The sequence below is a fragment of the Diorhabda sublineata genome, chromosome 3 (assembly GCF_026230105.1).
Source record: "Diorhabda sublineata isolate icDioSubl1.1 chromosome 3, icDioSubl1.1, whole genome shotgun sequence".
Taxonomy (NCBI): domain Eukaryota; kingdom Metazoa; phylum Arthropoda; class Insecta; order Coleoptera; family Chrysomelidae; genus Diorhabda; species Diorhabda sublineata.
The window spans coordinates 34,563,036-34,583,510 of record NC_079476.1 but is presented as its reverse complement, the minus strand read 5'-3'; the positions used below and the strand labels follow the sequence as shown (position 1 = coordinate 34,583,510).

The 20,475-nt window shown below is 31.6% G+C and overlaps 3 protein-coding genes across 4 annotated transcripts in view; 2 read left to right on the top strand and 1 right to left on the bottom strand.

Moving 5' to 3' along the window:
* Positions 1–2,308, bottom strand: LOC130440996 (STING ER exit protein). The gene is made up of 3 exons (XM_056774428.1): positions 2,101–2,308; positions 1,644–2,029; positions 1–402 (listed from the first exon to the last, which is right to left on the bottom strand). Exons 1-3 carry the CDS (start codon positions 2,219–2,221, stop codon positions 262–264), a joined length of 648 nt encoding a protein of 215 aa, XP_056630406.1. The 5' UTR covers positions 2,222–2,308; the 3' UTR covers positions 1–261.
* Positions 2,309–2,310: 2 nt separating this feature from the next.
* On the top strand, positions 2,311–10,431 carry LOC130440994 (uncharacterized protein C1orf198 homolog). Its single transcript, XM_056774426.1, has 2 exons — positions 2,311–2,813; positions 4,045–10,431. Exons 1-2 carry the CDS (start codon positions 2,424–2,426, stop codon positions 4,150–4,152), a joined length of 498 nt encoding a protein of 165 aa, XP_056630404.1. The 5' UTR covers positions 2,311–2,423; the 3' UTR covers positions 4,153–10,431.
* A 6,832-nt stretch (positions 10,432–17,263) lies between these two features.
* LOC130442195 (growth factor receptor-bound protein 14-like) overlaps positions 17,264–20,475 on the top strand; it is a 385,241-nt gene continuing 382,029 nt past the window's right edge. For both annotated transcript variants that reach the window (XM_056776314.1, XM_056776313.1), the window contains exon 1: positions 17,264–17,660. In XM_056776314.1, the coding sequence (XP_056632292.1) occupies positions 17,624–17,660 (37 nt within the window). In that variant the 5' untranslated portion in view covers positions 17,264–17,623. The remainder of the gene's footprint in view (positions 17,661–20,475) is intronic.

The following is a 20,475-nucleotide window of genomic DNA, read 5'->3' as shown; positions in this document are numbered from 1 at the left end:
TTTAAAATGTACAAAATATATATTTCCAAAAAGAAAAAATTACAAACAAGAATGGTAGCATATTACATACAAAATTAATTTTGATTCAGTAGTTTATATCCAAGTATCGCTATAAGTAAAATTTCGGAAAAGCCATAAAACACATCTTCATATTTATGAATGAAAACAAATTATTCCAAATTTTTATTAAAAACAAAAAAAACATTGAACAAATGAATTCTTTGATTGGTTTATTGATAGATAAAATCTATTATATAAAACTTATTTATCTATCAATGTTCCTCGTACTTTTTTAACATCATTCACTTTATTTTGATCCTGTTTTCTTTTTGTCATTCCTTTTCTTTCCAATTGCTTTTCTATGATTCGTGCATTGTTAGCATAACTATCAGCGACCTCTCTCTGTAATAAAAAATTAAAAACTACAGAAAATGTTTATCATAGTGATATGGTCAAAACAGTTTTGATCTGAAAAATACTTTATATTATAAAACAGGATTTGTAATCATACCCACACAAAATTTAATGCTAATTTATTAGTATATATGAAACAATGATATTAGTGAAAATATAAAGTTTACAAATAAAAACTTGGAGAAAATACTTTGATACTATAATAAACATGAACACAGTTTAAGTTACACTTCAGCTACAGCATACATTAAGTTGTTTCCACTTTTAACTTAGATTTGTTAGAAGTGCAGAAATTGTTCATATTGGTGAAAACTTTGTTTCAAATTGTTTGAAACACTGATACCCACGCTTATCGACGAAAATTTTAAGCTCTCACCACTATTTGATTTTCTCTTCATTCACATACTTCGTTAAGCAAGTTGAATTCGTCAAAAAACATATTGTCTTCAATAGAGATTGAACATCAGTTCATGAAAACTCTACAATCTTTGATGAAACTACGCTGACGCATATCTTTCCCTCTATGTAATACAGAGATCACACTCTTTTTTAGTTTTAAACATTTTAAAATGATCTTAGTTATTTATAATAGTTCATAGTCACATTGTGGACTTCCAAGGGGCCAGTTGTGTATATTGGCCTTCAGATAAGCCCTTTGTGCCACATTTCACTTTACCAAATGCCGATGTCCTTTGAGAAGACAATCAGGTGCTTTAGCTTAGGCCCTTTGATATCATTAGGCAAGTTGTAAGTCTTACCCAAGTATTCAAACTGCACTCGTTTAAGAGCAGGACATTTTGCTTGATAAGCTCTAAGCAGCATATTTATATATTTAATTATTGATTAAACCATCAAATTATTGTTAATATTTAGAAAAAAAAGATGAACTATTTCTGTATTCGTTGTTCTTTTTCATATATTATTGGAATATCTAGGACAATTATGCAAAAATTAAATAAAAAACCTTTTGTTTTGTTAAATTACAAGAGTCCTATTGGATTTAGAGCATTAAAATCTTAATTATAGATAAAGAATTAAACCCCAACTGTTCTATGAAGTGAATCTCAAACTAATCTTTGGTTGTGACCGTAAGTATCAAAATCTTCAAAATGAAGTGAGATATAGAGAAGTTTTACCAAATTAAGCTAAATTCAATGCCAGATTGGGGCACAACAGAAATCTTACTCTGCCTGTATATCATATTTATTGTCCTAAAATTAAATACTTACAGCTTCAATCTCATCCTCTTCCTCATCAATAGTGGAAACTGTGACTGAACTAAATTTACCCATATTCTTCGTATGTTTTGTCACCATGATTTTCTTTGGTTTCTCTATTGCTACTTGATTATAGATATTACTGATTGGACCTTCATTTGTACTTTTGATAAGAGAACCTTTAACAATAAAACTAACATGACTTCCTGGGTCATGCTTGTAATACAAAAGTAAACCACATTTTTTACATTTCATTCTGTATTGTCTTTCTATTCCTTCTGGTCTTTTAAGGTATACCGTTTCATCTGGATCACAGGTTATTTTGTGGGCATGATTTGTACCATCTAATACTCTAGCAGCATCTCTTTTACGTAAAGGTAGTTTTTCTATTGAACAATCTGCAATATATCAATTTATATATAAAACCCTTTTATCGGCAAATCTAGAATAGAATTCGATTTATAATTACCAAGAATTAAAGTCATTTGGCCACACAAACAATAATATATGTGTAAAGGTTTTTCATCTCCATATTCTTCCTGATCTTTAGTATCGGAACAAGCAATACTTCTAGATACAACCTTCGGCATTTTATATAAGAGTCTTTAAAATTGTAACTTTTCCAAACATTATCTCGTACCTGATATTAAACTTTATTATGACAATTGACAGTGGGTGGAAAAGAAGAATTTGACAATTTAAGGTTAATACATTTTGCTTATTTACATAATGCTAATTGGTTCAGCTTGTGCAATAATTTTTGTGTAAGATGTTATGAAACAGATTTAAAACATGTCCTTAAAAAGTTTCGCAGAGGACTATTTTAAAAATTTAAATTCCATCTCTTCACGATTGCACCAAGACTTGGAGGAAATTAAAGCCTCATATGAAGATCTGTGGAGTACCTTACCAGAAAAGGAACAACAGTCGATTCTCTCTGAAAGTATCATAAAACCTGAAATAAGTATCAAATATTGTGCTTCAGAAAAGCAAACCAAAAACGACTATGCCGTTAAAGTGATTTTTGATGAAAACTGCTCATATCGAGATGAACATTCAAGTCCATTTAGTTTTAAGACACAAAGCCAAAGAGATCTCAACATATTTTGTAAAGAAAAAGAAAACACAGTACTAGAAAATAAGATTAAATTGCCCTCTAAGCTACCATCAGTTAAACCCAAAGTAAGTATAATTATGATCCTTAATATTAACAATAATTTATATGTTATTTCTAATAAATTTTAAACTGCCTATATCTATATGAACGGTTAGATTATATATTTTTGTGTACTTTTATATACATTTTCTTATTATACAATAATTTTTAGTGAAATATAAAATACCTATCTTCTTAATCATGACATAATTTTTTGAACAGGTCCAGGAATTGATCAATAATCTTTTTTAATCACATCAACTACGCAGTGGTTCTCCAGTGTGGTTCTCCAGTGAACGTAGTAGTTTATTATTTTTTCATTCCTTGTCAAATTATAAACAATCAATTTTGATGTCTTTCACTGTTTACTCACTATTACACATCCCACACATTAGTATTCTGATTCCTAAATGGGAAAGAATACTTGTTAACTTCTACTTATGCTGATGGAGTTATAATCATGACAATTTTTAACAGTTTCATAAGGTTGGTGTTGGTTCTGCTTTGCTACTTACAACTATAAAGTTGTTTTTATGATTGCTTATAGTTGTATGAATTTTTTGTTATTCTTTCTACTCTTCTGTGGGATGGGACTCACATGAAATTAAAATTTATATTGCTATTTATGCAAATGAAGAGCTTCTTAATATGGGTGGTTGGAATGTTGTTGGCAAATTGCAATTAATGAACTTTGGTAAATACAGAGGTCGCCATGTCAGGCAAAGCTCTCGAAAAATTGGTACAAGTCCAGCAACGCTCATGCGGGGGCCTTCTTAAGCACTGCGTTTTTATAAGAAGACCACGTACCCTTCTGGACCCCCGAACTGTAATTGAAAAAGAATTTGAAGCTCTTCACAGACAGCTTGACATTCCTGTATTATTATGTTTTTTGAAGCTGGCAAGTTCTAGGTTTGTAGAAGGGTGAGCTATTGTGTATTGGATAGCATTTATTGTTGATATATCATAGATATTTGGGCATTGAAGATTTATACTGGATAGATTTATGTTGACTCTGTGATAGAAAGGAGGTGTTATTGAAAAGTTTGAATATTTCTCTTTAAAACGGCCAGATACGACGTTGATAATTAATTGTACATAACCTCTTTCTTATTACCAAACGTTGAATCAAGTTGTTATTTTTTACTTAATAAAAAATCTACATTAAAATATTTAGAGAGTTTTTTTAGAAAATTACTTCATATTATAAAATTATAATGTTACATTACATTTATATCTGTTTTATGTTTATAATTTCAGGTTATTTTGTCTTATAATAAAATTGATGACAATTTGACTGATGTATCAGATAGTGATACTGCAAACTCTCTTCCCAAGACTGGTTTAGACTTTTTGGACAACTGGTAAAATTTGGAAACGTTCCTGTTAGTAACACATCTGTATTCTTTAAAATTTGATTCATGTACTTGACATAATACTAATTAAGTAACATAATATAAACTGAAAGTATTCAAAAAATTTTTGCTTAACCCATTAATGACCAACTGCAATGAAAGTTGCATAACAATTCGTAATTTTTTAGGAATAAAAAATTTTCAGCTTTTAGAATAACTTTTAATCTCCAATGATTGAAGGTAAAAGATGAACAAGTGATTTAGTTGACAATATCATGAGACTATAATGAAAGGGAGTTGTTTTGGGTAACTCCCCTTTTTCACAATTGACCTGCTTATTATTATTAAAAAATGGAATTGTGTTCAAATTTTGATACAAAACATATTGCTACTATTTTTCGGATAAAACTGAAACTTTTCAGCACTTTGTTATATCTTCATTATCTATAGTCAGAATTCAATTACATGATGAAAATGTATGAAAAAAATGTATATTGTTGATATATTGAATAAACTTGAAATAAATGTCCTGTGGAAAAAGGAACATTACTTGGAAATTATAAAAATCTACCTCTACAGGATATAAATATTTATTTTCCTGAAAAGTATTGGGTAAATGTTGAATGATTTCCAATGGGAAATTAAATATGGTCCAACGAAATGAAAATTGTGTCATTTCAGTTACAATAAATTGTGTTCTAGGGCCCCAAAATCCGCGATCGGCATTCCAAAAAGAATCTCGATTCAGATGACTCTAGTTCACATGGGAGGATCGATTTGATCGACCAATTTATACCCACATATAGGATTAGAACAAGGTCCAACAAACGAAGTGCCCTTATTTTTTTCTGGCCCACAAATGTTTGTATGGTACAATGATGGATATTGCAAAGGCAGTTAGGTTCTAACATAGACCTTCTACCATTCCAGAGGGAATGTAAATTCTTCATAATTATGATCTTAAACCACACCTAGCCTATACAAGGAAGAGACGAGGTTGGTTTAGTATGGTTAGATAATTTAATTGTGAAAAGAGATTCTAAATATAAAGTGTGTGTAACATGTGAAAATATAACAATTTAGTTATGTAATGGAATGTTTCGATCCACCCAGAATATTTTTTCAAATAGCATCAATTATAAGATATAAATTATTGACGTTTGGAGAAAAAAATTGATGAAATTTATTAGTAGATTTTAATTCTGACTATAGATTAATAATTTTATGAAAACTTTTTTCATTGATAAAAATAATTTCAAAACTATTTGATGTCATTATCCTAATTTAAATCGATAAATAGAAATTACTCTTTAAATGATCAGAAGCAACTTTAGTTGCTTGAGCGTAGCTCTCTTTATTTATTTAAGACCATTTTGAAACAATATCAATTAAAAAATATTTTCAAAATTGTATTTTGGGCATTAATGGGTTAAATCGGTATTTACTTAATATAACATTGCTCTATATATTGATTGGATTTATCTACATTAAGTTAAGTCATATCCAAATAAATTCCTGGACAAAATAAAAGTTAGTTACATTGAAATAATAATGAACACCTACAAATTAGTTGAATATGACCTTAACATAACCTTAATTAAAGTTTGTGTTTGCTTGAAATGCAACCAAATTGGAAAAAAAAAGGAAAAAAACAGTATATGAAAATAAATGCATATGGATCAGCTCTAATATCCCGTAAGCCATCCTCTACTTCTTATCACTGCTTTCATTCGTCGCGGCATGCTTTATATCAAATTTTTAACAAAAGCTTCCCGTATTTTCTCAAATTCTTCAATAGCGACCTCTATGAGTTGTTATAATTAAAAACAGGCGGACTATGAGTTTGAATCCTCTTTTTGAGATAGTCCCATAGATGTTCTATAGGATTCATATCCGAACTGTTAGATGGCCACTCTAATAAAGGGATATGACGACATGTAAGTAGCCAATAACCTGTTTAGCCACATGGGTACGAGCATTGTCCCGCATGAATAAAAAATTAGACCCAACAAACGAAGCAAAAGGCATTACATGTTTGACAATAATGTTGTCTAAGTAATATTGGACATTGTACGTATAGAAACCAATTCCGTGCGAGTATCGAAGCCAAATTACTCCCAAAAACGTTTTAGAGCCACCACCAAAAGGCACTTTGAAAGATATTTACAGTTGGCAAACCTTTCTCCTTGCCTTCACCAGACACGCTAACATATATCTGGAGCTTTAAGGCTAACTCTAGTTTCATGAGAGAACAGAACTCGTTTCCAATCATTGATGATCCAATTCTGATGTAGTCTTGCAAAATTAAATCTCTGAACTTTGTGTTCTCTGGTAAGCAAGGGTTTTTTGGCTAGTCTTCTTTTGCTTAATGTAAACGTCTTACAACCGTTCGAGACGATACATCGACATTTCGAATATCTGATAATTCATTTTTTAGTAGAATGCTGGTGACTGAGCTACTTCTGACAGAACATTGTCTTGAAAAAAAGGATCATCAATTTAGTTAGTTTAGTTAGAGACAAACCAGCAACATATCGCATTGAATATCCTTCATTCAGGAGAGTCGATGCTTGCACTGTCTCCTCCGTTAACAAGTTTCTTTGGCGGTTCATTTTTTACTTGATATACTTCCAAATATGTATGTAAAAAACAATTGCAATCAATAGCTTGCTTCCAACAGAAATTTGCACTTTTTAAGCAAATGTTAACACAGTTTTAGTCTAAAACGAGGTTGAATACCAAGTCAAAGCAAGATTATGTTATAGTAGAGTTAATTTAAATAGCCAATGTCAAACAAGGTCCATGGCATGATGAGTTAATTTTGTCCAGGAGTTTGTGTTAGTTTGCCAAAAAGAAAATTGATTATAAAGTTAATTAAGCGTCTAAAAAATTTTCCCATTGGATTCATGCCTTAAAATTTGTATTAAAAAGTGGAAGTACTCAAAATTAAATAGCATAGAGTAGAATAATAAAACTACACCAAATCTCTCTATTCTTAAAGTTTAAATACATATCATAGTCAACGGTATTTTATAATATAACAGTACTAATATAGATGCCCCAGTTGGTATCAATTTTAAATAGGAATAGAAGACTGATGTGTGAAGTAAGTCATCAATTGATATGTTTATAGTCACACGATTAGATATTTTGTAATACTGGAACTATGGAAGTTGGAAACAGTCAATTTTCATTATTTAAATACAAAGCTTACTAATTAGCAGTGATATATACAAATATAATTATACAATTAATTGCATAAAAGTTTGTTTATATTTAAAACAGTAGATATTAAATGAATCAGGTATTTTTGAAAGATCATGACTCCATGAGAAACCAAAGTTTTCAGGAGAGGCAAAAAATTAAATACTGTGAAATAATTTAAGGTCACGTAATGTATTTGTTATTAAAAAATAAAATAGGCACATATTTACATGTTGTCATTTATTTTGGACAATAAAAATTATTCACATTTTTGAAAAAAGTAGCATCAAAAATGATGGACTTATGTTGTTGCTATAATTTCTCTAAAAATGAAAGACGATGTATTGGAGAATTTGTGTTTAATGTAAAAAATGATCAGCATATGCTTGTGAATCAACTAATCCCTCATCATCATTTTCTGGTGTAGGCCACAGGAATATTTTAAAACCTTAAATTCTCCGGCAGGAGACTTTTCCTTAGGAAGTGGTATTCTTTTTTAGTTGAAGTATATAAACAATTGGCACTATATTATAGACAACCTGCAGATACAAAGATAAAACATATATTAATATTCTTATGTGCCACTTGTCAGATTTACTTTTGTAAGAATTGGAAACACTCCCTATCAATTCTAAAAAAGTTACTTAAGTATACTCACATAGTCCAATACATTTTCTAAAAATATGAAATTTTACAGAAGACAGTGACTTTGTCATTAGATTAGCATATTGATGATCAGTAGGTACATAATTAAGCTTTTCAATATTATTTGGAATGATCTTTTCGTTTGAAAAGTATATTCCTCATTTTGATGCATGACTGATAGTCGTCACAAATCAATATTTGATTAGTCGCTTTATAAATCAGATCTTCTAGAATTTGTTTAAGAAAAAGACATTTAGTTATACAGTCAGCCAATGCAACATACTCAGCCTAGTTACTACTTTGTGTTACACAACTGTAATAAAGTGGATGGCTTTTTTTGTATGTATTAAAGCCTCTAGCACTCTCACCAAAGTGACCCCGTTCAGAATTTCCTCATCCCCTGTGTGCAAAGCTTGTATTTCTTGTACCTTGATTATAATTTCTGCATTGATTTTCATAATGTACTCTTCTTCTACCACATGAATAACAGTTACCTTCTCTATAAGTGGGAAAAGCTGCAGGTTTGGATATATTTTCATTTGGATTTTCACTGGTTACTTTTCTTTACTCTACCTCTGCTATCAATTTAGCCTTTGCTACATCTACATTCAACTCTCCTCCTGGTAAATTCTCTAGTATTGTAACAACAGTTTAAAAAGAACTAGGCATAGCCAACAATAGGTTGCACACAATATCTTCATCTTTCTTCAATATTTATTGGAATTTTGCCCAATGGATGTTGCCTTTTCGGCGGGAAGCATCTTTTGCCAGCCTAAAAATGTGGAACACTGGACTGTCTATAACCGCACCAATACATTCTGGATTGTAATCAAATTGGCGTCATTCTGAAACATTGAATGATTGTTTGCTGTCGTTATGTACTTTGCCTCCCTTTGATTCTCTGGAGATGACTTTCTTTTTATTATAATGAGGCCACCATTTCGTAAACGCCAATACATCTTCATTCTTAACCACTTTCAATTCGAAATGTCTTTTTTTACTTGACAGTCTTATTAATCCTATTATTTTTGCTCTTTTCAGCACAAGCATCTACAAAAATATGTAAATGTTTGGCTTCAGGAAGGATAACTTCATTGATATAATCAGAAATGAATGAAGCAACCTCTCTCGACTCTACCTATATCTTGATGGTATAGGTAAAGTCTTCACTTTCCAGATCCTAGACTGTGAATAATAAACAGGGAAAGACTTAGTTGTCTGCAATGAAAAATATCCTGGTTTAGGATGTTTGGCAACTGAATATTTTGCATGTAATCCATAGCTACCTCGTACTTCTTTCATAGACCTCATTTTATCAGGAAACTTTTTCGGTCTTCCAATTACAAACAATTTGTTCAGCTAATTTGACTTTATTAGTTATTTCATTCAGGCTGAAACTCTTCAATTTACCATGAAACACTTCAAATCACAACAAGTGTCTACTTGAGGGCGTTCAAATGATAGGTTGAAATGATGAGATATCATCTTCTACATTTCTTCTTGTTTGTAGGTCTATCACATTTAAAATGTTATTTCCACGTAGGTCACAAGGTGCTTGTCCTAAAGCTAATAGTTAATATGAAGTCTGAATTTTTGCGGAGTGATTCCACGAAGGCCGAAAAAAGCTTTTGTGCAAACTTTGGTTTCTCCAGCAGAATGTGAGACATTCGTGGATATCTCTACACTCGAATTTAAACTTCTTGGCCTTTTTCTGGCCTTTCATTGATTGGAATCTAAAAGAAGTAGAGAAAACGTATCAAAAAATCCATTTCTTATGCCTCTTCTTCACTCATTTTTACATCAAACAATAAATTCGTATCCATAAAATAACCGAAATTACTTTGGAATTAACAATTCACCGAACGAATGAGAAAGAAAAGGACTTGAGTGGTTTCAATTGTTTAAAAAATACCTGATTGCTGTGGGATTAACAATCAACCAAATAATTGATGATGACAGTTGTCGTGCAATGTTGCTAATAAGAAATAGTAGAAAGAACAAAGTCCAATAACTAGTGGTGTTTCAAAAATATCTCGATTTGACATATAACTAAATTAAACGAAATGAAAAGGAGTTGTTTCAGTTATGTCAAGGGTGCCAGCAAAAAAATGCAAAACAGTCGATTCACGTTGATTAAAAAATACCTAATTCAATTATTTTTATGATACTGACCAATGGTGTTATTGATAGATATAAATTGATACAAACCAAAAATATCATTCCTCTGATATCATATTGGCAGACGTTGTCGATAAATTGAAAAGTTATTTTTAAAATACCAGTATGAAACAATTTAAATAATTGTAGTTTTGACATCGGAAATAATTTGGAGCAAAATTAAAGAAAACATATGCTTAAAGAGAGTTTATACTCTATGACTTTATCATGGTAATTGGTTTGGAAATTGTAAGTAGTTGTAGAATTTTGATAAATAAAAAATTTAACACATTTATGCCGTTTTATTTCTCCTATTACATATTATGTTTGTAATTTTCTAAAATAATTGCTTTTCGAATATTCAGCAAATTAAGGCCTATTGTAAATTGGATTCCGGTGAATGTCTTCTGTGATACGTTTGTCCTTTGAGATATCAATTTGAAAATGTGAGGTATTTGAGCCATTAGTAGTCTTCAACATTTTTACAATCTTGTAGGGTGTTTCAAAAAGCTGTACCATATCAAAGTTACATTACTAAAATGAAATACGTCATATTTTATTATATATTTGGAATAAGCATCACCCAATTCTATCTTATTTGATATTCTGGGTGGAAGAAGATATAGCAGCTGCGGATTTAAATCTAGCGGGGATTAAAACCGCTCTCTATCTCGCCTATACAATTACCTCCATCATCATTATTTCAGACATCAGACGCGCTAATGACTGAGCTCATAACCGATGCCGACATCACCTCTGCATTGTTAAAAAATCTTGGACCTAGGAGCCATTTTTTCAAGTCTGGGAACAGAAAATGATCCGATGGGGCTGAATCTGGAGAATAAGTTTCATGAAGTAGCAATTCAAACTTTAATTCATTAATTTTGGCCATTGCAATAAATGATGGTGCATTGTTTTAATGAAACAGCCGTTTTTGCTTGATTTCTCCGCTCAAATGTTGCAATCAGTTCGCATCATCCTCTCCGTTTTCTTTTTTAAGATAGTCAATGAAAATTATCCCACGTGCATCCCAAAAAATCGATGCCCTGACCTAGACAGCAGATAGAACACAGCACTGATCTTGCTCACTGCTTTCTCATGTCCAAATTTTCAGTTAATATGCGATGTATCGTACTTTTTAAAATGCTTGCGATGCATGCTAGATGGCGTACTTTCAGTCTACATTTCTCGAGTCGTCACTTCATTTGGTGGACCGTATGAACTTAATTAAACGCTGCTGTTGATAACGTTAATAACTTCATCTTTTACTGATTTTGAAGTAACTAACCTCAAAAACTCAAAATCAAACTTTGCATCTGATCCAGATGCCAGTATTTCTACTGCGAGAGCGAGACTGTGCGGCTATTCTTACCAAACCATTGTGTTATCTATTCAATTTGGTATAATTTCTGTGGAAAACTTGTCCCATTTTTAAGAAGTATAATAAGGTTGTTACAGAGAACAATCGCACCATCATAATTATATTTGAGTTATTTGAAATTGTGCTTAATGACGTTCTTTTCCACTTCGTGAAACAATCCATATGTAATTAACAACATGGTTTTTATTCTGGTAGATTCACAATTTTAAATTTAATCTGCTGAACGCATCATACGACAGCACTCTTAGATAACAGTAATCAGGATTAAGTTTCAGTTGGTTTAATTGGTTCTTTTACCAATTTTTCATACCTCGCGGAGAGAAAGTTTACAGTTCTTGGCATGGTTTTAATTCCAGGAGTGCCACAGGGATCAGTTCCTGGACCGTTATTATTTTTAATATTTATTAATGACATTGTATTGGGATTAAATTCTAATGTTCTCCTTTATGCAGATGATCTAAAGCTATGTCATTCCATATTGAACATTGGGGATTGTAGTTCACGTCAATCTAGTATAGATAAAATTTGTAATTGGTGCGATAAAAATGCACTTCCTGTTAACGTTTCAATATATAATACCTTATCTTTCACTAGGATAAGGTATTATAAGATAATATTATCCTTGGTAAAGCCTTTAGAAACCTTAGAAATAAATAATATTCACAGAAATTATGTTAAATATATGCGGTCCAAGTCCACCAAAAGGAATACATCAAAACACGCTGTTACAAGGCTTTATCCTGAACGATCTATCGACTAGACGTATGTCTTCTTCCTTAAGATTCCTTCACAAAATTGTGACGAATAAAATTGACTGTTCAGACTTGCTATGTCTTCTAAGAATACATACTCCTTGGATTGCCACTCAGTCCAAAACTTTAATTTGTTTTCCAGTTGCTAGAAGTAATGTTTTAGAGTTTTCACTTTTGTATAGAATAAATCAATATCACTATCATATGCACAACTCCTTAGATATTGTTTTCGACACGATTCCTAACATAAAAAGGCAATTTTCACTTTATTCGTATCTGTATATTATTTATTTATATTGAGGAGTGTTGTTAAAGATAAATAAGTAAATCAAAAACATTATTCAGTTTTTCCTATATTTTGGAATTGTCGATGACAACATCTTGAGGATATTTCCGGTTTTCCAACTACATTTTTCTACATTTCAGTTTTTCCCTTATATAAATAACACTTGGGGCGTCTACATATCTCTTTATTGGGTTGGATTACTCCCCTTGTTATATTGTTATAGTTTTTGTTGGTCTTAGCTTCGTTTGTCAGCTTTCTCGATCTTTTTCTGTTTTTGCATTTGGCTTTACAGTTTACTATTTATAGGATTCTCGTATCTTCTTCAATTTGTTTTCTCCGGGTAGTTCTTGTGAGTATTTTCGATAAATAATTACAATTTATGATAATTTTCTTCAGAATGTCTCTTTATGGCGAACGGTTTTCTTGGCATGTACAACTAAACCATTAATTTTATCGAGTTGAACAAAGATTACCATTTTGTTAAAAAATCGATTGAAAAATTCATTCTTCTGTCTATAGATTGTCCCTGTGAAAATTACGAAATGTTAATCATTGGGCATGAGCCGCCCATGGCTTTCAGATAGTAGTGTAGAATTATTTATTCCGTCAACCACACTATAACTTAAAGGTCTATAACTCAAAAACGAGAGGTTATATAACCAATTTTTTTTCATGTCACAGTATTATTTTCGTGTCTTCAACTTTCTCACAAATTTTTTTCATCAAGCATCGGAACACACTGTATATGTAGAACAATTAAATATCCTTCCTTGATAAGATGTTTTATGATGGAATGGATTTATGTTGTGATTTATTTCCTCACAACACCCTTCCCACTTTTTAAATCAAATACTTACTGAATTTAATTGAAAAAAGTTGATGTCTCCACACCGATGAATAGTGAAAATTGAAACTGCAGATTCTCGTTTTTGAGACGTTTGCGTTTATATATATCAGCAGAATAGAAGATAGAAAAATTTAATGTTAGAACCTAATTTTAATCATATCAAAATATGAAAATATTGCTTTCTCGTCAATTCTGTCAGGAAGCAATAAAATTAATAGCTCTCGAATAATATAAATCATGACCTTAATCAAATCGAATCGCGTTGTGTTTTATTATGTAAAATGGTATGCAATACTCTCGGTCGCACATTCTGTCGAGTCGAGAAATGTGCGTTTACAGTAAGTGACCTCACTCACTTGTTTACAGGATTCAAGCTGACACCTGTTTTTACTATTAAATAATCTGGAATCGTGATACATATTTGCATCATGATTTAAACTGTACGAAGGTTACTTAATACAGAGGAAAGAAAAACGAAGATCGAAGAAAAAATAATGCTAACGGAACCGAAAGTAACAAAAAATAAAAATCTATTTAAAATATTAACTAAACAAAGATACATAAATAACAATAATAAGAGATGCATACTCTCACCCATGCTATTTAACATGTACATAGAACAAAATTTTCAGCTGGTATTAAAAGACCATCAAGAAGGCATTAAAGTAAATGGAACTCTCATAAATAATATTAGATACTGCGATATTAGCCGACAACGTAGGAGACCTACAAGAGCTAGTCAATTCTATCAACGAAATTGGAACCAAATACGGACTCTTGCATTGGTCAAGTTACTTGAATCAAGTCTACTGAAGTCAAGCAACTTGACCCGTGTAAACGCTTCTTCAAGTAATCTTTGTCTGGTTCAAGTAGTGCTTGACTCCTAGATTCAAGTAGCAAGTAAAAGTTGAACATGTTTGATATTTGCAGTCAAGTTGGATGCACTTGAAACAAGTAAGAAGGTTACTTGACCAGTATAAACGCACGTTTAAGCTCGATAATATATACTTGCTTCAAGTAAACAGCTGTAGAGAAGGTTAACTTATAAATCTGGCGTCACATTGAATGTTGTTGTTGACGAGCGTATTTTTTTAACAATGGGTTTGAAAAATGTGATGGAACAGTGCACAGATAATTGAATTCCTTGGGATTTATGAGAACTACCCAGTACTTTGAAAGAGTACAAAAATAGGAATTTGAGGGATGCAGCATTTAAAGGTCAATGCAGCACGGTTTTTAATGGGATCTTCGTCCAGCAGACATTCGACCTTAGCACTGATAAGTGAAAAAATCCTTTTTTTGTGACTGAACATTATTTATTAATAAATACAGTTTCAGACCTAATGAGTGTTTTACAATGAGGGATGTGTGTGTGAAGTTTTACCCGTCCCCAGGATTTTTAACAGGTTTCACAACTGAAACATTTGAACTAAAAAAACCAAAAAATACTTAGTTATTTGTGGTTGTGTGTGTATTATTTTCATTAAAATGAAGGTGGATCGTAAACATTAACTGCAGCCTAAACGGCGTAGTAAATAGCATGTAGCATATACGTTTAATTTTAGAAAGTTAAAGGTTATTGGGTGGTGGTTGTTCAGCACCAATCCACTTCCATTGCCAAGGCAGTGGCCCATCTTTTGAACTGAAGAATTTTTCGTAATGTTCTCTATACTCTTTCAGCTTACGTTTGTACGCATTAGTGGAAGTCAGTTTCGATGTACTCATGAGACATGATGTATTGACAGTGGCGCCCCATGTACTTGATATGATTGTACGTGTTACGAGGTCTTCTACATCTACGGATGAAGGAGGAAGGTAATGTTTACCTGAAGACTTACGAAGCCAGTTGTGAAGTGCACAAGAACTTTTAACAATCAAAACAACAGTTTCAGGAGCCAATGCAATTGGCCGTTCAAAGACTCTAAAACTAGCAACTAAAATATCGAAAACATTTTCCGAAACTCACGTGCTCTAGAAAGTTTATAGTTGAATATTCTTTCTAAAATTGATAAATTCCGTTTGCTGAATGGTTTGAGTATGTCTTTTCTTAATGGAAATGCATCATCTGCGACAAGAATCGCATTCTGTGGTTACTTTCCATACCAATGTTCAAGGTAGATGCTTAAAAAACTGCACCATCATTTGATTTTCCATTAGCACCGACATCTATGTATAAAAAATTGTATTCTGCATCAACTAACGCAAACATTCTGATGCTGAATGTACTCTTGTAGTTGTAGTAATTAGAACCACTCTTAGGAGGCCACTTAATCTGGACGTGTTTCCCACCTATTGCCCCTACACATTTGAGAAAGTTCCCACTTCAAATGCTAACTGGTGTCGCTTCAGGGTGCGGCAAAAATTTTTCGTCGTGCAGAGGAGGGGTGCCTTCAGATAATAGATAGACGAATATAAAGACGTTTTGGAAAAGAGAACACCTACACGATGCAAAGTGTATGGTACTTGAAGAAGAATATATAACGTGACCAGACATCTCTTCTGGAACGGAACTGTCCCTTCTTATAATAACCCGGTATCCCTGAAACGAAATCTGGGACGGGAAATTATCCCATTTTTTGAAACCGCGGCAGTACCGAACAACCTAGTGTGCACGTAAAATTTTAGACCTCCTAGACCAACCTGGTGAATCTTCTTACATCATTGTCAATTATATAAATCGTGTTAATAGATAATAATTTGACAGTAAAAGTTTTGGCATTTTGTGGGGACAATGCCAACGTCAATTTTGGAGGTGCGGCTAGGCGAGAAAATAACAATGTATTAACGAAATTACAATCATATCTGAAAAAAGAATTAATAGGTATTGAATGTGGAACAATATATTCGATTTTCATATTTACACGATTCGAGTTTAAGTTCAAAAGAAGTTTTGTGCCGAAAATGATACGGAATATCAATAAATATATTTCGTATCAGTTTCGGCACGGTTATAGCTTGGTTATAGCAAAATCAGATGGTTTGCTATTATGCCAACCTTGGAGAGGGTTTTAAAAATGTAGCAGCCGTTTAATAAGCTACTTTTTGAGTATTGAAAAATGCTTTCTGTTACTAAAAAACTTTTTTGAAGATTCCTCAAGCTGTCTTGAAACTTGAAGATCAGATTATATCGGCAATTGAAGCTGCAAGTGAAATAAATAAATTAAAAGACAATTTAACTCAGAAACAGACCAATCAGTTTCTTTCATTTATGGAATATTGAAATTCAATGTTATGGTACTGATATCGATGAAGATGATGAGTTTGTGAAAAGGACGGCTACAGCATTTTATAAAACAAGCCGTGAATATCTGGAGCAGTGGACTTGCCAAAGAAATGGAGATATTTTACTTAGAGATCAACTGCCCCCTGCTCCCCCTTGGCGACGCCCTTGATTTATCGTATACATTTGGACACTTTTTTAACTTTTCTTCTATATGGGATACTCTCCAAAGTCCGTGTAAAAAGTGTTCCTAATTAATGAAGTTTAACAATAAACTTCATTTACAAGGTTTTACATTAATTTATTTTTAGAGAAATTACGTTCCCAAATTTTTAGCGGTCGCTATTGTGGAACGTTATTGAACTACTATTTTTAGATTTCAAATACATTTGATAATTCAATTTAACAACTGGACGCCTTGAGTCACAATTTTTTATCGGTACCGCCTTTTATTATTTAAAACATTTAATAATTATTAGTTGTTATGAAAATCATTATAATTGAAAAAACAAACTAATTATCTACTTAGTTAAATATTTCTATTTTTTTGTTTTCCATCATTCATTTTATTAAGTACATTATTCCCTGGACTATATCGCCCAAATTCGTGCTATTTCTAATGTGGCAACGTTGAAATCGCGAGTTGATTTTCGCAAAAGCACGTCGCACTGTTTTGACTCTTTGAAATCGTGGAAGTGTACGGCCATTCTTTCCTTCACTCATCACCGATGTTAGTGCCGGTTCTTATGTTCATCACAATGTGTGTGTAAGTGAATGTTGTTTATCTGTGTTGATGCGTGCGTTAATTTTTTTTATATCAAATAGTACTTGAGAGACTAGGTTTTATCGTGTGTTGTTTATAACTCAGGTCTCTTTATCGTTTTGTTTTGATCCGTTTATTCGTATTGTGCGGTACATGTGTGGTAGTTTTTTAGTGGTTTTTATATATTTAAGTATTTCATTCAGTACCGGCTGGCTGTACGGATAGAATAATGTTGCAGTTTGGTAAAAAACACGATCCTTTAAGCGGTAAGCAATAAACAAAATCTAAACAGAATATGTTTCTTAATAATTAAGTTCATATAAGATTTTGCGGTTAAATACTGTTGTAAATATGAATTAATATTTATACAATTTACAAAACACCGTAGTAAGTAAATAATTGTCAAAAATGACAGTTTAAAAATAATAAAATCAGGTGTCTTTGGATTCTAACCTTTAGTTAATCTGTATATAAATTTCAAACAATAATTGATTTGACTTTCTTGCTTTGAAATAACCATTACGACTTTTAACACTAAATTAAATAGAAAAAAAAATTATAATAATATTCATTCTCTAGTTGTTGTTTCCAAGTTCATTTTTTAAGGTTGATCTTAAACAATATTTGTAGCCGTCTTGCTAAGATTCATATCTAACCTAGTTGTTGTCCTAACCTCTCTCTGATTCTCTCCTGATATTTCCGAATATATTAATAATGTAACTATATATTTCAACTGTTTCAATATTCTTTTGGAAAGAATTAGCTCAAAATATATATTATGAATTTTTTATATTCTAATCACATCTAACAAAAACGTTTTAAAATAAAACAACTTTCCAAGTAGCAGCGTTGCCAAGCTATCAAAAAATCTACAGTGCTTCAGATTTAATAGTTTATATTTGGAATAATAAATTTTATGTGCTAAAATTGTTGACTTGTTTACTGAGATGGCGTGTTGATTTTTTTTTATTTGCGATGATTCATCACAACAAATTATTATAAATTTTATTACTAGATAATTACATAAATAGAGAGTACAACTCTGTTTCATAAACCGTTCTCCGTTCATCGGTCAGAGAAACCATATACAAGTTGCTCAATTGCAAACGCATAAACTACAAATAAAATATCACATCTATATGGAGTTTGAAAACAAGCCTTCTCAAACAAACAATAAATAAATTTATTATTGACAGAAATATTGTTAAAAAAAAACGTAAACTACACCATATTATTTATTAATTGTTCTTTTAGAACATTATATGTTTTAGTTTAAAGGTATTAATTAAATGACTCAACTGGATCATACCAGGGTTGATTTCTACATTTTTGGAACCCTGTCTGTTTTTGACACTCAATTTTTTTTCGTTTGACTGCAATCAGTGATTCGTTATAAAAAATGGAATTAACACTTCTTTGCAATTATTTTTCATACAATTCGGTGTAGATTAGCAAGACAAGAGGTTACTGATAGGTATTACGAATTCAAACGTTGCATATGTACACTCGACGACGAAACCGGTGAATGTATAGATATTGTGCTAGATTTGATTGAAAAAGATCGAAATGTGACATATCGTGAGATAGAGGCATCTTTAAGCAATAGTATGTCGAGCTTCAACAAGATACTTCATGTTGATTTGGAACGAATTCTGAGCGTATGACCTAATTATCGACGCTAAAATGACCTTGATATTCGACTTTGATTGACTGACAGTTTTAGGGCGAGGTGTGCCACAGATTGTCCATTGAGAATATTACTTGTCATCTCTAGTATCAAGTTTAGGAATGAAATACGAATCTGTATTGAAATTGAAACATGTTCGTCAGTTAAAAATGTAGGAACAAATTTCATTCACAAATAATCTGTTAAAATCCTTTTACGGATCCCTTAGACTAATCGATTGCTTGTTGCAAGGATAATTTATGTCCTTAGGTAGTTTTTTACTTACGTGGTTCCCTCGTTTTTTGCCTCTAGATAATAATCGAAAAATCATCCGATTTCGATGAATTTTTTTACGGCGGATTTACGAAAAAAATTATGAGAATAAACAAAATGAAAACTTATATTGTTTTCGGGGCTTTGAATGTTCATGAAAATGCAATCATTCACGTATAATCACGTATAAAATGCAAAAAAAAGTTATACAAAAATGTTGATTTATCATGTTTTTACAATTAAAAATAAAAACAAATTCTCTTAAAATTGACCTTTTCTCACATTTAATTGTTTGTACCTTTTTTATTAAATAATCGTTATTAAGTAATCATTAAAGTTGTATGAACAAAAACATTCTTAAAATCACTTATTGTAATCAATTGTACAATATTAAAAGTTAACTTTGCAAAATTGAATATTTTCACCATTAAAAAAATGGTATCTTACTAATGTTGAAGAGAATTGGGAGTGAGGCGAGGTGTGGATGTTTGAAAAGCAGACCAAATGTGAATATTTGTTCTGAATTCTTAGCACCCTCCTAACCTAACCTTACCTAACCAATATTAGTTTCCATTTTTTTATTCCCATATTTTTCTTCATAAATCCGCCGTAAAAACGAAGATTTTGAATAAAAACTCATCGAAATCGGATGATTTTTCGATTTTCTAGAGCCAAAAAACGAGGGGACCGCGTCCTTATTTTCACATTTTCATAGACTTTTGTTGAAGGACGTGTGACGTTTTTTTTTGTCAACTAAATCATTTTTTTTCTCATTTACTACTTGTAATAGTTATGCAAAAAGTGCAAAAAGTAATGAGGCCGTTAGCCAGCCCTTGTAGCAGACTATATTTTTTCTACGTTGATAATTTTTGACTGACATATCTAAAACTGCAAGGTTGCATTATCCAAATCATACCAGTCGTGATCGCGTATGTTTTAGGCAATTACGTTTGTGTTTATAAATTGGAATAATATGGCATTTTAGTAAAAAATGCTTTTTCTAGTTTCGTAATCCAGTACATAGTAAAATCAAAACCACAATTCTTTCATTTACAATTCAAACGTATTACAATGTCACAGAAAAAAGACTAAATATTTCGCCCGTTGGAATGTTTATGTTTATCTTGATCACAAACCCCTGT

What these genes read in the sequence shown, in the direction of transcription:
- LOC130440996 (XM_056774428.1), bottom strand. Translation starts at nt 2,221, where the DNA reads ATGCCGAAGGTTGTATCTAGAAGTATTGCTTGTTCCGATACTAAAGAT. An exon ending in CCAAATGACTTTAATTCTTG is followed by an intron (nt 2,030 to 2,100) that starts GTAATTATAAAT and finishes GATATATTGCAG; the next exon opens with ATTGTTCAATAGAAAAACTA. An exon ending in AAGAGGATGAGATTGAAGCT is followed by an intron (nt 403 to 1,643) that starts GTAAGTATTTAA and finishes TTTTTATTACAG; the next exon opens with AGAGAGGTCGCTGATAGTTA.
- LOC130440994 (XM_056774426.1), top strand. Translation starts at nt 2,424, where the DNA reads ATGTCCTTAAAAAGTTTCGCAGAGGACTATTTTAAAAATTTAAATTCC. An exon ending in TACCATCAGTTAAACCCAAA is followed by an intron (nt 2,814 to 4,044) that starts GTAAGTATAATT and finishes TTATAATTTCAG; the next exon opens with GTTATTTTGTCTTATAATAA.